Genomic DNA, 27312 nt, shown 5'->3' with positions numbered 1-27312 from the left:
AGTGCTCAAGGAACACCCAGAACTGGTTCAGACCAGGCTCAGAGCCCTCCTGCACAAAGGGAACGAAGACTTTTAGGGGTATAAGTACAGGACCCCTGACAACAGAAAATTAGACCATCCTGGAATCAAGAAGGAACCTCTGCCAAGGAGAAAGCTGAATCTGAAGAAGGAAGACTATCCTGCTGTTGGTCTGCTGGACTGACCTTCTGTTGCTTTGCTGCCAAGGAGAGGGGAAGGACTTTGCTGTTGTGCTGTGTCCCCTGTCTTGAAGGAATCTCCAAGGGCCTGAGAAGAGCTGGCTCCCTAATTTTGAAGTCCCCGGAACAAAAGGACTACACCCCCCGCTTCCCTGAACTCTGCTGAGAGAGTTCTGTCCTTCCTTGAGTGCTTGGGCCAGTTGTGGTGCCTCTGGAAGTTTTACCTGTGCTGGGAAACTTGGAACTAAGATTGAGAGACTTTTGCAACTGAAAAGTTATTGCATCGCTCGCTGTGGAGCGCATGCCCGACAGTGCTTGGAAATTCCCGCCGCTACGGAGGTCGTCATCGTCGCAGCGCCTGTTGCTGCTGCCTAAGACGACGCATCCTTCGATTGCAGGAAGATCACCATCGCTGCGAGCTTCGTCTCAGAGCCTGTCATCCCTGAGGGAGATCGCCGCACCGCCGGCTTCCGGACCGCATCACGTCGATGCGAGCATCGTCGCAGAGCCATCGCATCGAGGAGCTGCAAGAGAGAGGATTGCCGCTGGATCGAGCATCGCCGGCCCGGAGATCGTCGCAGCCCCTACGAGATCATCGCAACGTGCCTTTGCGAGAACAAACTTCCTACAGAACCTACGCACCGGAATCCATACAAGTGGCCTTCCTCCCCATACAGATCGAATTTGTCGCAACACGCCCGCTGCTGCAGCGGGGTTGTCGCATCGCCTCCCCAGGGTCTCAGGAGCAACGTATCGCTTGTTTTCCACGGCACCAGCTTCTGCTTTGGAAATTTGTTTCATTTAAAAGGTACTGTTGGCTGAACGTGACGCAACTGTGAACTTTTCACGTAACTGTGGATTATTTTATCATTTTGGTCTTGTGTAGTTTAGATTAAATACCTTTATTTTTCTAAACTGTTGTGGAGTCAGTATGTGGTGTTTTCACTGTGTTACTGTGAGTGCTGGAACAAATACTTTACACATTGCCTTTGATAAGCCTGACTGCTTGTGCCAAGCTACCAAGGGGGTGAGCAGAGGTTATCTAAAGAGTGTTTCCTCCTTACCCTGACTAGAAGCAAGGGTCCCTATTTGGACAGTGGTACCTACCTCTGCCAACTAGAGACCCCCAGTTCTAACAGCAGTGACCTGAAATACATTGCCAGTGAGCAGGACAGGTGCCCCAAAAAATCACATAAACTGGAAGAGTACGTCACACCAGCAGCCTGCAGAATCAGTCAGGCAAGAGGGATTGAGGCAGGGCTGGCAAAGAGGGTAAAGCACGCAATTGTGGTCTGTCAGCAATCAGAAATTAAGTATGTGAATGTATCAGTGGAAGGTGTATATCTGAACAGCAGTCCACTTGAAATAAAAATAGCCTGAAGACGGTGGCCATTTTGAAGTGTAGTCAAAGGGAAACCAGAATGATTTGAGTAGAAAAGGGCCTTTAAATAAACAGCAGCCATCTCGAAATAAGAAGGACCTGAGAATGCCTGCCATCTTATAGGGAAATAGCAATATCAATAAGAAAAAGCCAATTGGTCATCATAAAATGTGCATGGCCAAAGGAGAATAAGCAGTGGAAAAGTGGAAAGAGCAGAGTTAAAAAATGTGGATTGCTATGGTCCACAAGATAATAATTTCATAGAGTCAATATGTGCAATATTACTAGGAAAGTGACTGATTAACATTATATATATTTGAAATATATTTCCTGCATCTTCAAGTCCATCATGTACTGAAAACCAGAGGAGTATTTAGCATACATAACGCCAATCCTCTGCTCGATTGAGTCCATTATTGATCGTGTCACATTTAAAGATCTGAGGACCAGATGTAGGAAGGCTATTACCGGCCGGTAACGGCCAAAATTAACGAATTTCGGCCGTTACCGACCGGTAATAGGCTTTTCTGATGTAGGGGCCGAATTTAAGGATTCGGTAATTTACCGAATCGGTAATTTAAGGAATCGGTAAATTACCGATTTCCTAAATACCGATTCCAGGAATGAATGGCAATTACCGAATCGGTAAATACCGATTCGGTAAATACGAATCTTAACGGTTCTGTAATTTTTACAGATTAATTTGCTACATAGCATTTACCCATTCGAAAATACCGAATCGGTAAAATTCTGTATTTTCGAATTGGTAAATACTAATTACCTACATCTGGCCCTATATACGTTATTCTTTATTAAGCAGTTGGGTAATATCTCTGCCATTCGTTGGTAATGACATGGTTGAGAGTGGTGTAGAGTTTCCACTTTCTCAGTAGGTAATGTTTGTTCGTTGGACAATATAAACGTTGGGATGGTGACTGATTGATTCTAAGCACCCCCTCAGGATATGTTGACTTATAGAACTGCTAGCTTAAACTGCCACCATAAGTATCCCTAAACCTAGAAAGGTAACAAATGGCTTGGCAACCACAGAACACGACAACCCTGACTACCCAATGAATTGTGGTAACAGATCTAGAACCTGTTTGCTCAGTCGCTCATGCATACTCAGAATAGTCGACAAGAAATAGATAAAGGGGAGTTTCAATATTTATTGATCCCTTTTGATTTTTGTGCAATGTATATGTGCTGCAATGATTAATAGATCGAAGCAAATAAAAGTGTTTAGCAGTTATATGAACAGTAAAAAGGACAAATGATTCCATCATTGTTCTAAAACAGTGTATATATGCTGGCATGTAAGTACTGTGCATAATGTATTCCTATTTTGCGCTCCCTAACCTAGTTGCCTAGGGCAAGTGTTCTGGCAAGAATCTCCTAATGGATGATCTAACTCCTCAGTACCTGAAGCTAAGTGTATGCATGCCCCTATCTTGGTCACAAGTTGGACATCCATCCTTGCAGAGGGTAAACAGGAATCAGCTGTGCTGAAACTCTGACGCAGCAACCTAGAAACGACAGCAAAGTTCTCCTCTGATTTGAACACAGAAATGAGTGTGTATTTAGGATAACAGTATACATGCTTCCATGTTTAACGTCCAGCCATGCTCACATGGTTTATTCTCTTTTGATAGCCATGTCGCATCATGGACGAATAGCAAACAACAACATTTGCAATATGTATAGGTTGCTCAGGTGCAAGGTCACCACTCATCAGTATGTTCCAATGTTTCTTTATACATTTGGTTAGGAAATAAGAAATGGGAGAAATGGCAGTCAATTTTGTCATGTCTGTTACTCTGATGGGGTTACAGCAGAGCTTCGTGAGGGCAATACTATGCTCTTTTTTTGGCCCATTTGTCAAGGCGTTGTGGATAGCATCTCCGTATCAGTTTACTGGAAAGGATTCCCGATTACATAAAAAAGAAACCTTTACTTTTACAGTTTCAACAATTCCGCAGATACTGCCCAAAGGGAATACAATCATGCAGTGCTCTGAGATGATAGCTGGAATGTGAAAGAAGAGTGTTTCGGAAGGCTTAGGGAACAATCACTCATACCATAGATTGTCCCTAGCTTTGACCTTGAGATCTAAAAATGGTATCTCTAAATGGTATTAGTGTATTGTGAATCATAAATCTGTGCAATGCTGATTGAACCATTCAAGGAATTCAAGTAATAATGCATCTGAGTCTTGCCACAACAAAAATGTGTCTATATATCTATTTCACAAAATAATGTGGGAATGGAAAGGATTTGTTAATGTTTTAATAGTAGTAGATTGTAATTGTCCATAAAGAGATAAGGGCCACATGTTTCAACATATTTTGTATTCGCCAACGGTGCAAACCGCTAAATTCAGCTGTTTGTGAGCACAAAATTGACTTTCCAGATATATGAAAGGCTTTGGCAGTGCATTTTAGGTAATTAAACTTTTTGGTGAATACCTAAAATTGTGACTACTAACAGGGAATCGCAAATTGTGATTCTCTAGGCTCATGTGCCAAGCATTTTCTAAATGCTAACTTTGCATTTAGGAAATGCTATTACCATCGACTAAAAGTCAATAGTAACCATGTGCAATTTTTGAAAATGCACAAAAATTCCATTTTTCAAAATGCCATGTGAGCTCTACCTGTGCACATTTTCGGGGGGGGGGCTCAGAGGGGCCTTAGGCCCCCAGAAATCCTTGGTTTTGCAATACGTAATTTGCTATTACCCATTAGGTAACCGCAAATTAGTTAATGCAAAACCATTTTCACCTATGGGCCTTTAGGCCCATAGGCAGGCCCATAGGAACAAATGGAGTAGTATTACCTAATGCTGATTACGTATTTACCGAATCGCTATTTGGTAACATTAAGAAATCGCGAAATCTTTAGGTATTCCTTACATACATCACATTTTGTGATTACCAAATAGCAATTCAGTAAACATTGTTATTTGGTAATTGCAAAATGCTATTTTGATACAAGTGGCCCTCAATTTGGAGCAGACATTGCTATCATCAATATGCCCTTAATCTGCAAATAAAAATGATTATCCAATTGAAAAAAAAACCCACTACTGCAAGTTTAATTTACAAAAGAGTTATTGAAGCTGTCTATCTGGGGTTCCGTATCTACGTGGAACTTGTGTGACATGAGCCCTGGCAGATGCAGTTAGAGAAAAAGCCCCAGTTATAAGAATAATGGTTTTCATAAAAGTCAAAGCAATTTCCTTGCTGAGGACGTCTCAACCAACCTACTAGAATGAAGATCCTCTTTTACCACACAACAATGAATAAAGGTTGAGGCTGGCAATAGCTACAAAGACCATATATATGTACTCTGACCTCATAACAAACTTGCACCATGCATAGAGCAAATATTGTCAAGGTGCACACCATTTATTATTTCTTTGAAAGGAATACATTATTTAGGAGCAAATGATCTCATTTTCAGTTTTTGTATGTACACCAATTTGCATTAATCAGTAGGGAAGAATGGGAAAGGTTTGTGTTTATTTGTATGGCAATACCATTGTATATACCCATTTATTTACATATTTTTTTCAAGCTCCAGTTTGTGGCATGGGTGAGATGTTTTGTTATTTTCATTTTTAAAACAATATGATTTACAGATACAAATATATATTAAAAATTAAACAAATATAGAGTTAACTGCAGCGAATTTTTTCATAAATAGAACAGCTTAATAGTTGATTTGCAATACATTTTATTTCTGATACTCTTCTCCTTCACTACCCACATACCCATGCTGAATTTATAAAAGTTTCTTTACATACTAGGGATTTGTTGTATTCTGTGTACCACCACAAATGCATCTGACACTCCTACTTTCACTGGATGATTAGTCGAGCTTATTTGTGCCACTGGGACAGGAATCTGAAAGAGAAAATATTGCCAATAATTAGTGCCCATACTGAAGCACCCACACATGCATTTCCCTTATATGTATATTTTTTTAAATCTCAAACAATACGTACAATAATGTAATGTATAATATTTATGATAATATCAATAACTTTTCCATGGAGAGCACCAAGTCCTGGATTCTCTTTAGTTACTCGAATATCTATTATTCCTAATCACAGACACTTTAATACTGTCAACATATTTTCTGCGTCTGCCCTTGAATAAATAAATACACACTTTGAGAAAGGGGATTCTTAGTTGGTGTGTATTGTAGTCCACCAAAAGTAATAGCATCATTACTCTTGTTACATCCAGTAAAGGTTTTAGTAAATTAAACCTGAGCACAACCACTGGTAGCTATAGCACAGACCAGACTGGTTTAACTTAAGAAAATGTGCAAAGCATTTAGAAGTCCCAAAACAGGTAAAAAGTCAAAAACGCAACACAATAAACTACCACTTCAATTTCTAATAATAGATATTGTTAGACCTGGCACCATTGGCATGGGTCTCCCTTCCATATTTTGCTGTTGTCTCCTCTGTTTTTGCTGGTATTAGATGCTCTGGGCGCTATGCCACTGCCATTCAGTGCCACAGCACGAATGCTCCCTGTGTAAATGTAACTGTGAATTGGTATATCCCTGATTGGCTTATTTGGGTTACCGTTAGTCCCTAGTAGTGTGGCCTATGTGTGCCCAGGGCTGGTAACCCAAATGTTACTGGTGGGCTGGCAGCGCTGGTTTGCGCCACCCACAGAAGCAGCTTGTAAATGGTACCTCAGACCTGCCACTGCAGTGTCTGTGTGCAGTCCAGAACTGCCATCTCGGCTGTGAAGTGCCTACACTTTCCAGCCCCTGAACATTCCCTTGGCATCATGTCAGTCACCCCTATGGTAGGTGCATTGTGTGTGTAAGCAAGGACATGGCTTGATATGTGTAGCATGTCCTGGTAGTGAATTAACCTCCATTTTGTTTTTCACTGCTGCAAGGCTACCTGTTCTCCATAGGTTAGAATGGGCAGTCTGGCTATTACATCTTATAGCCCTAACTGTCTCAGGGAACCTGGTAGAAACTCGAGTGTAGTATGTCTGAGCTCAAAATAATAAAATACATCTTTTAGCAAAGTTGGTTTTAATATGCTGTGTTTGAAAATATCACTTTTAGAAAGTAGGTATTTTCTTGCCTAAGCCTTCCAGTGTGCTCTGCTGTTATGTGTATTGGCTATCTGGGTTTAGAGGGGCAGGGCAGGCTGAGTCAGATATGGGTTGAATAGAGAGATCTGCATTGAGTACTGGGAGGGGTAGCTCCTTGACCTGAATAGGGCTGTGCCTGGCAAGGTGAATGAAGGCTCCACCTCCTACTGTGTGTCTGATGGCAGACCCCCTCTTTCTGAAAGGAAGGATGCAGCCTGGTAAACAAAGTGTTCTAGGCCTGAGCAGAGCTGGTTTTGGCTGGGTTCAGTGACTAGAGACTTATAAGAACAAAGACTTTTGCGGTATAAATATCTGTGCCCAAACCCCTGATTTTGGTATTGCTCCTGGATGTCAAGAAGAACCTCTGTCCGTTTCACTGAAGAACTCTACAGGGGAGGACTGTCCTTGTGTTTTTGTGCTATTTCCTGGGCTGGCCTGCAGTAGTTTCCCCTGGACTTGGAAGAAGAGGGAAAAGGACTTTTGAGAGAACTTTTATTTTGCTACAGCAATCACCCAAGGGCTAGAAGAGAGCTAGCCTCCTGCTGGTGTCACAGACACATCTGACTCCTCCACCAGCCTCCTGATTCCTCTCAGCGAGGATTTCTATCTGCAGGTGAGGCACCTATGAGTTCCAGGTCTCTAGTTCTACTACAGAGAAGAGAGTACTGAAATCATTGCTAACGCCCATTTGCGAGCTGCCACAGCTGAAGAGCGTAAAAAAAAATCCTTGCGCTGCTGCCACGGAGTGCTCGCAGAGCCAAGATCATTGCATTGCACGCTTGCGGGCCACAAAGTGCTCGCTAACCCCAGAGATCGCCGCATCGCACGTTTGCGGGCTGTCGAGTGCTCGCTAACCCCAGATCATAGCTTCTAGATCAACGCATCACGCAGTGCGGGCCCCGTGCGTCGGCCGTTTTAATTGCATCGCACCTGGATCGTCGCTCCCTCGCGGGCGCCATTTTCTTTCATCGCAGCAAGGTCGCACACATAACCTCCCTAGCAGCAAGGATTCAATGCATCGCTGGCCTAGCGTGAAGAAGTGTGTCACTTTGTCCCGCACGCACTCGCAGATCTGCGCATCTTCCTCTTTTGTGGCAAGGATTCAACGCATCGCTGGCCTCGCGTGAGGAAAATCATTGCTACAGCCCGTTTGCGACATTTTTCTTGTTTTGCTACGAAATCCAGATGAGGTCCAGCTGAAGCTGCTGACATTTTGGCGGGAATGCTCAGAGCACTCAAAATTCATTGCCAAGGAAGGTCACTCGCTGGCCCAATACTCTTGGATCCTTCGTCCGGTGAAGATTTCTACTTTAGAACTTAGTCGCTTTTTTGGAGCTCGGATTTGTTCAAAAGGGCAAAGGTGAAAGCTGTAACCAACCAGGGATTTTAGCACCTTGTTGTATCCCTGTAGATGACCTTGAATGAGAGCAGACACAGTCTTTCGGATCTCCTCACAGGTCTCAACAGCAGGTGCAGTCGCTCTTCCACACACCGCTGAAGAGGATGCGCAGTGGGTGAGGGTACTTCCTGTTCTATCCCATATCAATAGGGAAAATGTTCCCGGGGATAACCTTACCAACTTTTGCATTGCTTCCTGTGTGCCCTATTGCTAACAACCCAAAAGTGCCCCGCCTTATGTAAATACAACATGGCAAAACCTTTCTTTTTCTGTGCTAAGATACTGTGCCCTCTTTGGAGGTATGGGTGTGTTGCCTTGCTGACTAGAGGGACAAAGGAAGGGGCAGGCACTGGTATTAACCTACATCTGCCTGTGACATGGCATGCCTTTTTGAAGTTAATTAAGGTCCTGGTTTCTGGCAGTCTGTCAGAGGAACAGAACACTTCCCCACAGCCAAAGACTTTGTTTCAGCTCTGGGAGCAAGTTCACACCTAATAAAAGTAGCAATGCAGCTCATGAATGACAGTTGGCCGAACATGCAGATAGGCTCCTACTTGCTTTAGGAATGCAAAAGGTGACTTTATATAGAGTACCTTTTCTAAAATATTAACACAAATCACAACTCTCCAGTAAATTGGGTTTGTAATAAATATTTTAAAAGTCCACAAATGGACTTTAAATGTACTCTTTAAGTGGATACACCATTATTTAATTTTAATATTGGATGCCAATTTTTTCTTATGAAATGGCTGACCTTGCTAGGGGGTAATTGCTTTTGGGACCTTGCCACTGTGAAGGCATATTTCAAACTTTTACATGCCTTACTTTTAAATTACATACACTCTGCCTTACTGAGAATTGAGGCCTACTTAGGGTTGCCTTACTAATATTCAAATGGAGAGCTTAGTCCTGTCAAGGCGGGTTATTTTGCGAGGATGAAACCGCAGCTTTAAAACTGCACAACCATGCTAAATGTTTTGCACTGTCAATCTAGTGGTGGCTCAATGTGTGCTGCAGCCTACTTGTGATACTTAAATGACAGGCCCTGGGTATACGTTGTACCACATACTAGGGACTTATAGGTAATGTTAGTATTCCAATTAGAAGTATATGCAATTTGGACATATTTTGGTGGTCAGAAAAAATGCAATGGGGACTGGACAGCAGTGTCCCCATGTTCAGAATATAAAAATAGCAATACAAACTAACAAAAATCGGAGTGACCTTCGCAAAAATGGGCATTTTCTGACACACAATAGCCTTGATTATACCTATAATCTTAGAAAGGTTCAGACAAAAATGTTGAAAATATGATTGTAGGTGGCTACATTCTTAAGGACATACATTTTTTGCCTTGTACTTTTACAGTTTTAATTTTAACACAATCAATGCACTTGCACTGTCATGTGTAGTGTGCATTTACATCTTGTCTCTGACTGACGAGAGTATTTATTGTAAATGTACAGCCTCAGAGTGTAGCAGAGTTAAGTGATACACAAGAACATACTTGTGGTATATTAGTACATGATTAGAAATAAATGAGTCATTTAAATGAAAGGCAATGAACTGAACTCTTTGCCTCCTCCTATTCATGTTCGTTGAACATATGAGCTTACAGGTATCGGCTCTCAACAAAAAAACAACGACAAATATACCTACATAATAACTGCTCAAAGACCACTGACGTGACTGTTGTCTGACCTTTTTAGTTACGGGGTAGAACTCTCTAGACAAAAAATGTTTCAGTTGCACATATTGTCTGCTGAATCCAGCCTCAAGAGTACTGGGGTTTTGACATTTAACACACTGCTTTGTAGAAAACTCGAGGAAATTAAAGGTACACATGAGAATTCAGTATCTTGTCTATAGTGTGTATTTGTTTTATGTGATATGTTCAATTAGCCAAATACTTTTGTTTATTTGGATACAAATGACCCATAAAACATTACAACAAATTTTCAGTTCAGTTTATTTCATTTTTATTGCATCAACAATGCCAAACAAATCTAATTCAATACACACACGAAATAGCACATCTACGGCAACAACATGTTGCCAGATTAATGATTAATACAAGTAAAACTCAAGCATATCAAAGCGATTTCAAGCTGCTGTCAGTGCAGGATAAAAATTTTCATTTATGTTCTATGTTTTTATTTTCAGCTGTATATAGCACAAACAAAGGTCAGAAGTATTTCGGCACTTTACAGAAATACAGGTTTGAACAAATTGACAATAACCAACCATGAAAAAGAGTTAAAGCCAGCAAGGTTTAGTCCAAGAGACTTCCTGGGGTAGGGGCAATTTCATTCCTAACCAATTGGCTTTTAAACAGAAAGATTTTGAGGTTTTCTTTAAAGGCAGCCAGTGGCCCAAAAAAATAACCACAGAAGACACTGAAGGTGCAGAATCAGGAGGCAAGATTTTGCCAACAGCTACAGAAATTGACACAGATCTTTTGAGCACTTGTGAAGCTGAGTAATACAGTTCAAGATAAGTTCGAAATATCACATGGGTAAGAAATTAGGTTATTAGTTGAGGGGTGGTGAGTACCCACTTCAAATAATAACAACACTCCTTGTCCGGATAAACCACTAAGGTCACTAATATTACCTCAGCTCAAATACCCTGGTAACTATGGCAAAGTGCAGTCAGGCTTAATTTAGAGACAATATCTAAGGTATGTATACAATACTTAACCATGATTGAAGTAAAAACACAACACAGGAAAATAATTCTAAACCAATTTAGAAAAATATAGTATATTTTGATAAATAAAATGGCCCCAAAATGCAAGAAATTGATTAAGTAGAACTGGAGGTATACATTTTTTAAATGAACAGCGCCAAAAACATCTAGTTGAGCTTGACCAGTGCAAAAACCAAAGCTGTGGTGTGACCGCCTGCCAGATTAGCAGTTAAATCCTGGTCTGGTGGGTGGTCAGATGGCAGCCATCTGCTAGGCTCATAGAAGAGCCTATCATGCAGAACACAGGAGTCAAAGCTCTGACTGCACCTTCCAGCACGTTGTAGCATATATGCCACCCAGTGCAGGAAGGGGGGTGCAAATCCCCCCCACATGCACCCCAGGCCCAAATATGGCAGGGGGGTCTGTTCGGCCACCTTTGTTGCCACATCCTTTTCATGGCAAATTCACCAGCATATTCCTGCCGGTGAAAGACCGGCGGCCCAGCGGGATTCTTGATCCCAGTGGTGCCAGTGGTCTCATGGCAGTCTGAGCACTGCAGTCGTAATACTGTAGGTGGTCCTGCAATGTGGCAGCAGTCGGACCCCAAAATCCTCAGCGTAACAAGGCAAATGGCTCTGGCCAGAGAGGGCTCCATGTCAAGGAATAGCTGTTGGACAAGGGCTCTCTGAAAATGTTGACATTTGATGGGGAAGCTCTGAGTGGGAGGAACTTATTTTGCACCCAGATAAGGAAAAGCTGGACACTTTTCTCATCTTTGTCTGTTGAAGATTTATAACTTTGGACTTAGTCACTTTTTTTGGAGCTAAGACTCTTCCAGTGAGACATGGCTGCAGGCTGTTACTGAAGAGGGCTCTAGAGGCAGGATGCCTTCTCCACAAGGTTCCTGCTACAGAGAATAAAATTGCGGAGCAACCTGAATCTTTGGCCCAGTGGCGTTGCAACTCCAGCAGATAGTCTGGTAGGTTGGTCCCAGTCCCCTGTTGGTTCTCGGAGCAAAAAGTTGGCAAATATTTCTGGATTTATTAGGAGTACACTCTGACATCAGCTATCGGTCCGGGAGCTTGGGAGCAGCACTTGGGGGTTAAGACTCACTACAGTACAGACCAATTGCATGATCTAGAGCAGGTCCAGTTAGAACTAATCAGCTGGAAATGCAAGAAAAGGGCCTCTTGAATCACGTTGTGGCCTTGTGGCCCAAAAAGGAGGTCATCCTTGTGACCCATGGAGTTCACTTATTTGTCCTAGGTACAAGACAGGGGAGCAGGTTCAGTCTTCAAAGCTCTTCTCAGGTCGCATATAGCAGGTCCTGTCCCCTTCTATTCTTTTAGAGGTACAAAGGTGATCTGAGGAGGGTAGTGTGGATGCACATTTATGCCAAGTGCCAGCCTGTGGGTCAGGGAAACTCCTCGCCACTCTCTAGCTAATGAGGTAAACGTTCCAAAAGATGAATTTATACTGTTGCAGCATTTCTTTTGTGTTTTACTCTAAGCAGTGCACAGTGCCCATCTCTGCCCAAAACCAACACAGCAAAATATTTTCGCGCTTGTGCAGGCCTCTTGTGTCTACCCTAGAGGTGTGTCCAGGGAAATGAGAAACTTTACTCTGTGGTTTCCCTAACCCAGTTCGGGGGCAATTCCTCTCCCACTGGCCTGGTGCCTGAGTGGGAAGGTTGACAAAGGAAAGTACTGAACTAATTCCTATTGGAGCATGGTCAAGTATAAATTGTGCATGGCTGGGTTCAAACTAAGGTTGCATGGTGGGCACAAGAATGATGGGTTAGAGTGCTACCCTGATTCATTGCCATTGGTTAGACTCATTGTAAGCATCCTCCACTCACCTTTGGTGAGTTTGATGAATAAAGGAAAGGGGTAGGTACAGCTGTGAGCAAAATCGGCCTGTGCTAGGATAGGTCTCTTTGAAATTAAGTAAGTTCCTAGGCACAGCCCAGATGGTCAGTCAGACAGCGAAACAGGGCACCTGCTCATACCCTAGGCCTAAGTCTCAGCTCTGGGAGCAAGTTCTCAACTCATCAGGGAGCTACTTAGATCTTGGGTGACAGTTGTTAGGTCATGTGATTAAGCTTCTAGAGGCTTTAAGTGGGCAACAGGTAACTTTTCTAAATGTATCTGTTGTAAAATAATCAATGCAAATCCTACTTTATCAATGAATTGGGTTTATAATTAATGTTTTTTAAAAGTCCCAATATGAATTCTTTAGCTGTTTTCTAACCAGGGATAGCAAATATGGATTTTTCGCTATATATGGTGGTCGCTAGTGGGTAGTTATAGTTAGGACCTAGTTTCCAAAGGAAGAAAATTTTTTGATTTGGCAATAATTTTGGCCACCATTTGACTAATCTTCGTGAAATTTTCTAAACTAGTGGATGATCTGTCAAGCGGGGGCCGAGAAAAAGGGGTGGGGCAACTTTTTGCACAGCTACAGCCAATCTTCTGAATGGAATTTAAACAAATTTGACAGAAAGATAGGTCTTGGTCCAGAAGGCACAATTTTTGTAAATGGTGTAAATCCATTCATTAGTTCTAGAGAAATCGAAAGATTTCTCAGATATACAACTGTGGCCGCGGTGGATCCGCAAACCCTCCCGATCTTGTGCTGAGATCTGATTGGCTGCCAACACCTCAAAGCAAGAAAAATGTTGGTGAGTCACATTGGCTCCACGAAACCCACTGAATACTTTTTTTTTTTGTAAACGAAGCGTGGGCCATGGAAATGTATTACTGTTTGGCATCAGCCACTCCCACTGAAGGGAAACATTGATGAAACTACCAGTTCCATAATGCCATGTGAAATCGGCCTACCTGAGAGAAATAAAAATGCAACTTATATAGTGCACTGGTGTTTCATGTGTTATGGATGTCGAAATGCCGGCTGTGAACAAGGACTCGTGACAGTTTGAAACGTGTAAGGCAAGTAAAGCATAGATTTCAAATACAATACGCTTTGTCTACCTGGAATTAGTCTCACAAGGAGTGCAGTTTCATTCTGGGGACAGAAATGGTGATATATTGTACGGCAGTCCAGTCAGAAAGCGTGCACCACTGCTGGAATGAGTGCAGGTCTGTTTGACTTGGATTTGTCAAAGCCATATTTTGGAACGTGAGAGAAGAGAAGAATTAACGCTTGATAGTCAAAGCTGACAGACCACTGAAGGGCGATGGAAACGTATTTATATATGACATCAGCAACTACCACTGATGGGAAACATTGATGAAACTAAAAGTTCCAAAATGGCATGTGAAATCGGCCCACCTGAGAGAAAAAAATGCAAATTATAAAGTGTACTGGTGTTTCAGGTGTTGTGGATGTTGAAATGCAGCCTGTGATAAGGGACTTGTGAGAGTTTGAAACATGTAAGTCAAGTAAAGCATGGATTTCAAATGCAATACCCTTTGGTTACCTGCAATTAGACATGCGAAGAGTGAAGCTTCTTTCTGGAAACAGAAATAGTGATATATATGCATATAGGTTTCAGGGGTGTTATAGTTAGCTGGACATTTCACTCATACAAACCATGGAAATTCCTCCGTTATAGTTAGTTGTACTAACTGTAACTCTCGCGCCCACAATCCAATGGTGATGATGTTACATATTACATCATTAATGACATGGTCAGTGACATCACTGATGACATCACTGATGACATCTCAAATGACATCACTGAAGACACCACTGATGAAATCATCCAGTGAACGTGATTTGGTTTGTTATTTATATATATATATTATATATATATATATACCAATCTGCATTGAAGAATCAGTGGATATAGCAATATCTGGATGGACGATTTAGTAGCAGTGTGATTGACTGTTTACTTCACTAATTTATAGTGTCTCATTAAATATATTGGATAGTGACTTAACTGTGTGAATATCTGTATTACTTTGTCAGTTGTTGTGTAAACTGCTGCACCAGTTGGTTACTAGCTATGTGAAAGTCTATATAAGTTATTGATTAGTTAACTGATTATTTGTATGGGAGAGTGAATGTGTGTGTGGTTCGGTGGGGGATCTGTAACTGCCTTAAGATATGTGAATAATTAATTCAGTACATATATGAGGTTAAGACTACGTGTTATAATAGTTGTTTGGTTAGTGAATATCTTTATGTGTGTGCTGATGAGCAAATATATTTCTCAATGGAACATGTCCAACAAAGTAGAAAAAATAAAAGGCAGTGTATGTGACTGTTGTATATAAATAAGTATACATATAATTCATTGATTGCATGAGTGACTGTATAGATAACTGAATACTTGTAATAGTGATTTGATAACAAAGTAAGTATGAGTTACTATCTATATGAATAAATCAAGTACTATTTGTATAAGTCTGTAGCTGAGTAGATGTAAATATGATACATTGTTTGCAAAACTGAGAAGGATGACTACATAGATGAATAGGATGTGTGCTGGTGTGTAATGTCAATATAGGTGTATAAATACATTTGATAGTGTTCTATTGATCATTGACAACATGTATGAGTGATTCTCTAGGTAATTGATTAAATGTGTGTATAGATCTAGGTATCACTGAGTGGGTTATTAGATACTTGTATTGCTGTGTCAATGGATTCAAATATGATACTCTGTATTTTACAGTGAGTGATGAAAGGTTATACTAGTGTATGGTCATCAGTTATGTCACTGACCATGTCATTAATGATGTAATATGTGACATCATCACCATTGGATTGCGAGCGCAAGAGTTACAGTTTGTACAACTAACTATGATGGAGGAATTTCAATGGTTTTGTATGAGTGAAATGTCCAGCTAACTATAACACCCCTGAAACCTATGGTTTTTTCAATGTATTTCTAAGGTTTTTTAAATGATAATTCCTAACTATAACCTGCCTGAAACCTATGGTTTTTCAGTGAATTTAAAAAGGTTTTTTAAATGATAATTCCTAACTATGATCTGCCTGAAACCTATGTTTTTTTCAGTGAATTTCAAAGGTTTTTTAATTGCTAATTTCTAATTATAATGTTTATTAAGCATATCTGTTTTTTCTATCTTTTTTTATCATCCCATTCTCAACGTAGTAAAAACTGCAAATATTACCACTCTTCAATTTATTCCTTCCTCCAAGAAAATCGCCTCAAACCAGAACCTCAACTAACGTTAATAATATACAAACTAGGCGTACCCGTAGAAAAAAAACAAAAAAAACACCACTTACCATACTTTCAACAACAAACCAAATCTACAATGCTACCTAAAACAACAGGCGATAGTGCCATTTACCAGTAACAAATTAATATCCACATTTAACTAGTATAAGGACATCGATTATGTACTGTGTGAATTACATCCAACTCACACCCATATCTAAAGACAAATACGTAATATAGGTTCTAATTATGCACAGCCAACACCCAAAAAAATCACAACACCTAGCGCCACCACCAATATAACCACCCCTCCTGACCCCTCCCCCTCTACTACCTCAGAGGCAGTGCAAAACAGGACAAAGGACCTTCCCAAAACAATATATCCCCTCAACAGCACACTAGCTCAATGTTCAGAGATGTGGCAATCAACTATGTATAAGGGAAGGAACTCACACATGAACAATAATATATACAATCCTAACACTACCAGTGATATGCTATACACAACTCAAACTACAAACCAAAAACTTTTTAGTGTGTAGATATTCTATTGATACGTGTAGTGTACTGCACAGTGGATGCAACCATGTTATCTCAGACACTGGGGAATATTTTGGTCATGTAGCTGTGTTGTCTCCCCCCCCTTGAAGCAGAAGCGGAGTGGGCTGCGCAACTCCAGCGTAAGACTATAATTAATTAGCTTGCGCCTTGGGCGTGGTTCACTTCTGCAAAGAGAAAAGACTCTGCCACAGCGAAGATCCTCACCCTGCCACATGGCTGCCACTGAGACCACGTGCCTCCTCGATACAGGCTGATTGCAAACTCAGCACCGCAGACTTATGTCTGTATTGACTACTGCCTTCGATCTACACTGCGGACAGCAGGGTTCACAACTTGAATTCAGCTGTGGATCTACATTATGCACATCATTGAAGTTAGCCTTAATTTATGTACCGCACCCGGAATTGCCATTGAGCACATTGACTCTGTCGGTACCGCATCCCGCACTACGGGGTGCCACTTTTAAGGAACTTACATATACTTACACTGAACACATGCTGGCTAGAAGTCCAGATGGAATTAACGACTGGATTCCTACTTTAACAAGTGTCACTATTATATAAAGCTACTTTGGTTACTCGTTGGGAATCTTTTTATTCTTAGACCAAGAACTCATTGTGTACTAAGAGGAACCCGGTCTTGAGCAGGGCCGGGACGGAATTATCACCGGCACTGCGACCTTTGGTCCTACACAGACCATCTACAGCCCTGATGAGTCGCGGGAAAAGGTGTTTCTCTGCGACGAAACACGTGTCGGCTGGCATTGTTTGAAGAATAAAAGAGGAGCCGGAACATTGGTGTCCCCATTTTTTGAATGCTGAAAACGAACTTTCTTTCCTCTGATAAATCCGAACTTTAATGTCCAATGTGACACCTGATTTGCTTTAACTTTCATCATAAGTGTGCAGTGGGTCCTGTTTTTGATTGTTCACGTTATGTCAATTGACACAACTTTAAGAGGTCTAGGGTCTTACCTCTAACCCATTTGCACCTTTGCTTCACCATAGCTACTGCGCATTACCATTGAGCTGTGCGCCCAGTATTTCCCTCATCTTAAAATACCCTGTTCTATTTTGTGTATTATGCACATCATTGAAGTTAGCCTTCATTTATGTAAGGCAGAGACAACTGTACTCTATGTCCTCAGACTTTGTTAAAATAAGTGACAAAAATTATTCGTCGATATATGTGCTGACTACTGCCTTCGATCTACAGTGCGGTCAGTAGAGTTTACAACTTGATACCAGTTTGGCCTCAGCATTAGAGACAACATTGAATTCAGTCTCGATTTATTTAAGGCAGAGACAATTGTACTCAGTCCTCAGATTTTCTTAAAGTATGTGACAAAAAGCATTCCTCGATGTTTGTGTCAACTACTGCCTTACATCTACACTGCAGACAGCAGGGTTCACAACTTGAATTCAGCTTTGCATTTACACTAAGGACAGCATTGAAGTTAGCCTTGATTTATGTAAGGCAGAGACAATTTGGTTAAAGGATGTGCCAAAAAAATTCTTCAATGTCTGTACTGAGTACAGCCTTCAAATGTACACTGCGATCAGCAGAGCGTACTATTTGATACCAGTTGCGCATCGGCACTACAGACAAAATTTAATTCAGTCTTGATTTATTTAAGGTAGAGACAATTGTACTGTGTCCTCAGATTTTGTTAAAGTATGTGACAAAAAAGCATTCCTCGATGTCTGTGTCAACTACTGCCTTTGATCTACAATGCGGGTAGCAGGGTTCACAACTTGAATTCAACTTTGCATCTACACTATGGACAGTAGGAAATTGAGCCTTGATTTATTTAAGCCCGAGACAATTGTACAGTATGTATTTAGATTTTGTTAAAATAAGTGAGAAAAATCAGCTTTGGATGTACACTACGGACAGCATGAAATGAAGCCTTGTTTTATTTAAGGCAGAGATAATTGTACTCTATGTCCTCAGATTTTGTAAAAGCATACGACAAAAATAATTTCTTGATGTCTGTGCTGACTACTGCCTTTGATAAATATTGAGGACAGCAGGGTTCACAACTTGAATTGTACTCTATGTCCTCAGAATTTGTTAAACGATGCAACAAAATACATTCCTCAATGTCTTTGCTGACTACTGCCTTCGATCTACTTTGTGTGGGCTCATGATTCAGGTGGAATGGCGATTGCACATGAAGTATTCCTCAGGCAGGAGACATTGTACCAGTGCGACCCGCCCGAACCACGAATCATCTCAGGGTGCGCACACGCCGAGTTCTTTAGGTACCACTAACTCACTGCACCACATGTCATCTCCCCGTGGTCTTATTAAGGCAGAATTCACTAGACAAAAAATATTGGTCCCAGTGCGGCCCCCTTGGACCACCCATAATCGCAGGCTACGTACAAGCTCAGCACCAAAGATACTACTATTTCAGTGCACCATAAATCATCACAAAGAAGAGATAACAGTTTTATGTCAGCAATGAGTCATACTATCACTTTTAAATAGAATTCATGCAGAATTCAATCGACAAAAGACATTACTCCAATTACTGTGCCTCCCCTGACCATGTATCATCGCAGGGTACGTACACGCTAAGCGCCAAAAGTACTACTAACTCAATGCACCAAAAATCATCGCCACATGGCCTTACTAAGGCAGAATTCACTAGACAAAAAACATTGCTATAAGTACAACCTGCCCGGACCACGCATCATCGCAGGCTCCACAGAACCTTGTTGTTTCAGGTGTCACTAACTCAGTGCACCACTTATCATCGCTGGCTGCACACACGCTAAATTACCAATACTGTGCAGCTCTAGTCAACCCCACGTGGCAGTGCGCACTTGCTAATCACTTACTCCTGCCTACACTGCGGTAATCAGAGCTCACAATTAAATAGACTGTTGATTCATTATTTCCAGAGTACAATACCAAACTAAGTATAACACCTATCAAACCTATACAATATCCCTATAGTATGCTTCCTTCAAAAACTTCTTTTATATCACTTATAGATTTAGTTGAATAATAAAATTCACGCTGCAAGTGCAAAGGCACACTTAATGACAGTCTACACTGCGGACAGCAAAGGTCACAATTTGAACCTCACTTTTTCTTAATTGGAAACCTGAATTTCATTTTTGGAGACAAAAATTACTACACCACTGGAAGAATAATCTGATCATTTTGTTGATGAAGAATTGATAACAATCGATGGTACTTTTTTTGTTCCCCTCAAAGTACATGCATTCCAGTATGTAACAGTCAACGCTTTGAGTGCAGCCCGTTCAGACCGCGCATCATCGCAGGGTGAGCACACGCTAAACACCAGACGTACCACTAACTCAGTACACCATAAATAATCGCCACGTGACTTTATTAAGGCAAAATTCAGTAGTCAAAAAACATTACCCCCAGTGCGGCCTGCCCGGACCACGCATCATCGCAGGTTACGTACATGCTCAGTCCCAAAGGTACTACTAACTCAGTGCACCATAATTCATCGCCACATGGCCATATGCAGGCAGAATTCAACTGACTCTTCATTCATTATTTATAGAGTCCAGTACTCAAACCTTCACAATATCCCTTTAGTAGCCTTCCTTCAAAAACTTCTTTTATATCAGTTCTAGGTTTAGATGAAAAATAAAATTCACGCTGCAAGTGCAAAGGCACACTCAATGGTAGTCTACACTGCGGACAGCAGAGGTCACAACTTGAACTGTAATGTCCCTGAAACATACATATTCCAACAATGTATTCCATCCATGTTTCATCTATTATTTCAATCGTGATTACAGATGATGCAGTAAAGTAGGCAACCCGCTGAGCACCATACATACCACTAACTCAGTGCATCATAAATAATCGCCACATGGCCTTATTAAGGCACAATTCAGTAGCCAAGAGACATTCTTACCAGTGCAGTCTGTCTGAACCACGCATCATTGCAGGTTCCACACAAACCGACCCTACCTTATTGCACCACAACTGATGAACCCTTTACGATAGAATCTTCTGTGTATTATTTCACATATAGTGCTCCTACCTTTGTACAGCAGAAGTCATAAACGGTTTATCATTGAATATCTATGTATGATATCAAGATTACTAATCTACTTGTTACCAACAGCAACGTAATAAAATAAAATCGAGCACACATGCCCATACCCACTTCAACTATCTATCTGTGTCTGTGAATTTATTATGTTTTTAAAATGCTGCTCCTGCGCCCTACCACATTATATTGTACTGTAAACAGCGTATGCAGCCATCTTACCTCTGCCAGTAACAAAAACTTTGATTATACAACTTCCTCCCTCTCATTCAACAATTCGAACGTACAAACTGGATCATTACAATACTGCAAAGAAAGTGTATAGTGAATTTATATGTGTGTGCTATTTCTAGTTTTTTTTTAGCACATTTATATAGCGCAAAGTGGACGCCAAACTGTATCAGCAATTTACAAGAGCACCGAATTTACAGGACATTTTCAGGCACGCATAGATTACGTCATTTCTCTACAATAACAGGATGTGGACGCGCCTCAAACACTGATTTGCAGCACCAATTCGACAGAATATCTGAATGACCACATACTTATATATATATTAACTGCCCTTCATGTGCCAAAAACTACAACCTAAAGCTTTCACAGCCCTGTATTATTGCAGATACAACACTCCACTGAATGTACAACACACATTCATATTCCCAGAAATGCGTCATGTCCACCATATTTTATGTGTGCAACTATGGATGAATATAGGGTCAGTGATACCTCGTACCTTCCATGTTGCCATGTTGTGGGACTTTATAGACATAATGACACATTGTGACGGGTGATGGGTGACTGCATCACTACAACACAGACACTCGAATCAGTTGATTTCTCATATAGCTCACGGCGGAGCCATGCCGATAGCTCTACAGTCATCATTCACAGCCTTGTGCAGCACTGGCATATGTCAGGCCAACTCACTCTGCTTACGCTACCACGAAAACACAACAATGCTACATGGCCCAGATTTCCATTGTAGTGATTTCTTACTTCCAGGTCTAGTTGTCAGAAGGGCACACACACACTCCCTCTTGGCTGGTATACACCAACACCACACCCATCCAGCACATGCGTCACTACACATGTGACCCTCCCAATAAAAAAGACGGGGCACACTTGTTCTATGCCATTTTACAGTTTCTCCCATCGCAAGCGCTGTGATGGCACATCCTAGTGGTTCGGATGCCTCATGTAGGCCTGAACTACCGAACAGGGGAGCCCACTACCAAGTGCGTGGCCTCTTTGGTCACTGAGTTAGTGATACCGCAAGGACTGAGCGGGTGAGGAACCTGTGATGAAGATAGGTGCACAAGTATGTCCTTTGCCAAAGTGATATCAAGACTGAGCACCAAATCTGAGACTTCATGGTGGCAGAGCGGGACTGCATGATGTAGAATGTACCCTCTCCGCGAAAAGGTGAGTAGTGAGGCCTGGGTGCACAGCAGAAGGAGTAGATGGGGTGCAGCAGACTGGATATAAAAAGGCGACGCAGCAATTTAGACGTACGCAGTCCTATATACCGTATCCTATTGCATTTGTATTTTTTTTCCTATAGCAGGAAAGTTTTTATAGTGGGTTAAAAGTCTGTCGCTCGTGATGATTGAAAACACGTGTATCACTGTGCACCACTTGTTTTCACATCCGGATGGAGAACAATAATACTCTACTAATTCTTCATAAATCAAAGCCCATTAAACAAGTTGGAACTGTACAAATAGATGTATTTTTAATGCGGGAGCTGAGATGTGTGAAAGGGTGATGTTATTCTACTCCACATTAAGATAGTGACAATCACCAATCATAACATCTTTCTTTTACTATCTTTTAGATATAGAGCTTCAGGGTGCACTATGTCCCGGCACGTGGTGGAAGACACACCAGTGGCAGAAAAGTGAGCTGCGAATATTCTTTTCAGTCACTCTCTCACTTCCTCTCTCCTTTTACAAACAAATGACGCACAATCTTATCTTCCTTTTTATCTAACAGGTTGTGTTTCACAAATTGGCGTTCCCCCAACACCTTCTAACCTCAACGTTTGAGGATTCTGCGATTATGCGTGGCCAACGTAACAACGCCTGAGAAGGTTGCTTTGACACGTGATGAACCCTCTTTGAATCACACCAATGGCACAAGGTGAGCAAAGAAGCTTGTTTCCGAAGCAACGAGAAGTCACCGGTGGGCGGAGGGAGTGGATAGTGTGCAGCAACTTGACGGTGTAGTAATGTACAATTACCTCCGGGCAGTGAGAATGGATAGGTAGGAACAGTCTGGGTGTGCAAGAAAAGGCACTCACCTCCGGACTCTGGGAGTCAATGGGGTGCAAAAAGAGTGTATTCTTTTTCTGACAACATTTCACTATGATTTAGTGTGATAATTATATGCTTAGAGAACATTTAAAAGTACAAATGATGTTTATAACTAGACGTATAATACTGAGGCTAACTTTATGGTGGTCTCTTCCATGTTATATTGGCATAGGAACACCTACCTTGCCACCGGGTACGCCTACATTGCAACTCATTGGAGATACGAGGTGAGCCGTTAGCAAACCGGCTGCTAACATGCGTTAATGCTTCTTAGCATTGCCTAGTAAAAAGGGCAATATAATTTTCACTGCATTTTTGGCTTTTTTCTTTTTTTTTTTTAAATTGCGGCGGAATGGCACTTGTTAATATGCTCTCAAGTTTGCTATGACACAGGAGGAACCTGGACTCCCGCCCTGCCATATCAAACAGCAGTGTCCCCTGGGTAGACACCCCAAGACACAGCATGAGCCGCTCCTGGGGGGTGATATTTCCCAAGGTTTTCGACTGCTCCAGAATGGAGACCACACGGCCCCCCTCCCAAAATATAAAAAGCCCCGGACGGACCTTTGAGCTCACTCACCCATTTGTTTTGTAGCACCAAGGAATGGCGATCCCCGGGCTACAGGGCCCCTCGGAACCCCCATCAAATGTAATATTTTAGACCCCAGGATTTGGCCCTCCCAGGTGGCTAATTTTTAAACAAGCACAGGAGCGCGCGCTACGTTTTTATTTTTATTACGGCGGATCTATGCACCCTGTGCACATTTCTCCATTTTATTTTGGGCCCTGGGGGTCATTGTGGGACCCTCTAAGCAGGTCTAGAGGGTCAAAATATTTCTTACCTGCCCCCTTTATACGTTTTGAACACTTGTTCCACTAATTTCTAGATCCTCGCTTCTACTGAGGCACAAAATGGCTGCCAACACTTCCTGGTTTCGAATGTTGACAACCACTTGACAGTCAATCAGCATTCAGTGGATGATCGGGACGGTGCGCTTACAGTGCGCGCAGGGTGCGCGGATCCAGCAGGGCCATAGATATATGTACATTTAATTGTAATTTTCTCAGGAACTACTGAACGGACTTACACCATTTAAGCAAAAGGCACGAGTCTGAACCAAGGACTACCACTATGCCAAATTTGGTATAATTCCATTCAGCCGTTCGGGCTGTAGCCGCGATGAATGATTCCTATTGAAAATTGAATGGGGAAAACACATTTTGGGACCCCCATTTTTTCTCAGCCCCCGCTTCACGAATCACCCCAAGACTTTCAGGATAGGAGCGGACCGGAGCACCGTACCAGTTTAAAACATTTCGCGAAGATTCGTCAACCGGCGCCAAAGTTAATCCAAATAGAAAGTTGCGGATTTCCTATGGAAAATAGGTCCTAACTATAACTACCTACTGGTATATATATAACTATATATATACATATATATAACTATATATATACATATATATATATATATATATAGATATATATATATATATATATTATATATTATATATATATATATATATATATATATATATATATATATATTCACTGAAAAAACCATAGGTTATAGACCATATATAGTTAGGAATTAGCATTTACAAAACCTTGAAAATTCACTGAAAAAACCATGGGTTATAGACCATATATAGTTAGGAATTAGCATTTAAAAAACCTTATTTTACTCACACAAAACCATTGAAATTCCATATATAGTTAGTTGTACTAACTATATATCATGCACCCGCAATCCACTGCTGATCATGTCACATATTACATCATTCATGACATGGTCAGTGACATCACTGATGACATCACTGATGACATCTCAAATGACATCACTGATGACATCACTGATGACATCTCAAATGACATCACTGATGACATCACTGATGACATCTCAAATGACATCACTGATCACATCACTGATGACATCATTCATGTGATAATACGATGAACCTCTTCAGACTCTAATATAACCTTAGATACACTCAGTGTAAACACAGACTCACAGATTGTCACTCATCCATGAAGTTACACACACACCTAGTCAGTCATGCAAACAATCAATCACACCTCCATTTTCTCAACTATACAGTTATACACACCTTACTTATTCAAACATATACTAAAACATATTTACTCACTTATACAATCCTGGATACAAGTTCACAATGATCCATACAGCCACTCACACATTCACTGGCTCTTATGCACAGTTATTTATATATGTCAACTCTCACATGTACTGTATTTTACATATGTACTTACTTTGACATGTATCACTGAGATATCTATTCACTCACCAATACAGTCATGCACACAGTCAACCGCCCATACAGATGTTTCCACATGCACTTTTGAACCCATACATCTATGCAGAGAGTCATACACCTCCCAGCCACCCATACACACTCTCAGTCTCCCATACAAATACTTGGGCAACCAATCAATAACCCATATAGTTAATCATATAGCTACTGATCAACACATGCAGCACTTTACAGAACAACAGACATAATGATGCACAAATTAAGACAGTTTAGTCACTAACCCATGCACTCAGTGAGACACATTTAATCACTCACTCATACAGTCAGTCATGCACCTACTAAATCCTTTGTTCAGACACTTCTACATCCACTCATTCTTCAATATGTAAGACATATTTTAACTTTACAGAAACATACAGTCACTGGATGTTGTCATCAGTGATGTCATCAGTGATGTCATTTGAGATGTCATCAGTGATGTCATCAGTGATGTCACTGACCATGTCATGAATGATGTAATATGTGACATGATCAGCAGTGGATTGCGGGTGCGTGATATATAGTTAGTACAACTAACTATATATGGAATTTCAATGGTTTTGTATGAGTAAAATAAGGTTTTTTAAATGCTAATTCCTAACTATATATGGACTATAACCCATGGTTTTTTCAGTGAATTTTCAAGGTTTTGTAAATGCTAATTCCTAACTATATATGGTCTATAACCTATGGTTTTTTCAGTGAATTTCATTGGTTTTTTAAAAGCTAATATCTATAGCTGTAAAATGTATTCTTCTTTAAATCCAAAAATATATTTTATATGTTTATTAATAATTTTTTTTTAATATTTTTTTTGTTTCGCTCCCGGTCCGCGAACCGGGAAGCTTCCCGTTAGCTCAATTTGATTCCGCGATCCGGTCCGCGAACCGGTAAGAAATGAACATAGTGACGGTATCGCGTTGCCGCGTAATGCGTCTTATGACGTACTGCGTTAGCGCACCCGGAAGTGCCCCGGGGCGCGGACCGAGGCGCGAAACGCAGCTCCCCGGAAGCGATCCGCGGCGCGAAAGCGCGACGTATCGCGTTGCCGCGAAATGCGTCTTGTGACGTATCGCGTTAGCGCACCCGGAAGTGTCCCGGGGCGCGGACCGAGGCGCGAAGCGGAGCGACCCGGAAGCTAACCGGGGAGCGTTCCGCAGCGCGTAACATGAGCGTGAGAGGTCATGTGACTTGTTAATAAAACTTTTCATTGGTTCATTTCACTTTTAGTTTCATAATTATGGAAGGCTAGGTCAGGTGACCTAAAAATAACACTTTTCATTGGTTGAGAAGTATTGTTTTTTCCAAATGATGAAAACCCCTCCTTCTTTCCTCACTCTGACTTTCATCATTGTGAGAGGAAGACCTATTTTGCTTGTTGGAAGACCTATTTTGCTTGTGTGAAAATGGCTTCATTGGTTGCTTCAGCTGGTGCACCCCCACCACCACCACCACCTCCTCATGGGAAGAGAGGACCACCTCCCCAGGTCCTTACCAACACTGAGGAGGAAGAGGAAGAAATGGATGAGGAGGGAGAAGAACCACAATTTTTAGAAGAGTTGCCCCGGGTTTCCAGAAAGAAAGCCAGTTTCATCTGGCAGTTTTTTTCAATGCCTCGTGGGCAAAAAAAAGTCAACGCAAGGTATGTCACCTGCCTGATATGCAAGGAACAATTGTCCAGAGGGACGGACAAAAAATATAGCTTTGGAAATCACACAATGCACAGGCACATGACAAGGAAACATCCCCTAAATTACAGCCGGGCGGAATTAAGGGATATGCACGACAATCCAAGACCAACTCCTGTGGCCAGACCAACAATACCGGTTTCTCTAACACCAGAAGAGGCACGGGAAACTGTGCCAAATATTCAAGAAAATTTTGGGCACATGATTCACTTATGTATGCACTGTCGTGCATTATTAGCTTGTGGCAACATGAGCATCAATGCACTCAACCTGGCGTATGAACACCATGATTGCCCTAACCGCCCCCAGTAATTTTTTTTTGCTCCTGTTGAGCCATTTTCAACGCCTGTTTTTTGTTGTTTCCCCCCCCCCAAAAAAAACCAAAAAAAATATAAAATCGTTCAAAAAATACAAAAAAAAACAAAAAATGTTCAAAAAATAAAAAAAAAAT

The 27312-nt window shown here is 41.4% G+C and overlaps 1 protein-coding gene across 1 annotated transcript in view; it reads right to left on the bottom strand.

Annotated features, from left to right (window-relative positions):
- Positions 1–27312, bottom strand: part of PLXDC2 (plexin domain containing 2) — a 1000652-nt gene that overhangs the window by 338971 nt on the left and 634369 nt on the right. Inside the window, exon 6 of the mRNA XM_078663746.1 lies at positions 5383–5482. Within this exon, the coding sequence (XP_078519872.1) occupies positions 5383–5482 (100 nt within the window). The remainder of the gene's footprint in view (positions 1–5382; positions 5483–27312) is intronic.

The sequence above is a fragment of the Lissotriton helveticus genome, chromosome 10 (genome assembly GCF_964261635.1).
Source record: "Lissotriton helveticus chromosome 10, aLisHel1.1, whole genome shotgun sequence".
NCBI classification, from domain to species: Eukaryota; Metazoa; Chordata; class Amphibia; order Caudata; family Salamandridae; genus Lissotriton; species Lissotriton helveticus.
Note: the sequence above shows the minus strand (reverse complement) of the source record. Positions and strands in the feature narration are given on the sequence as shown.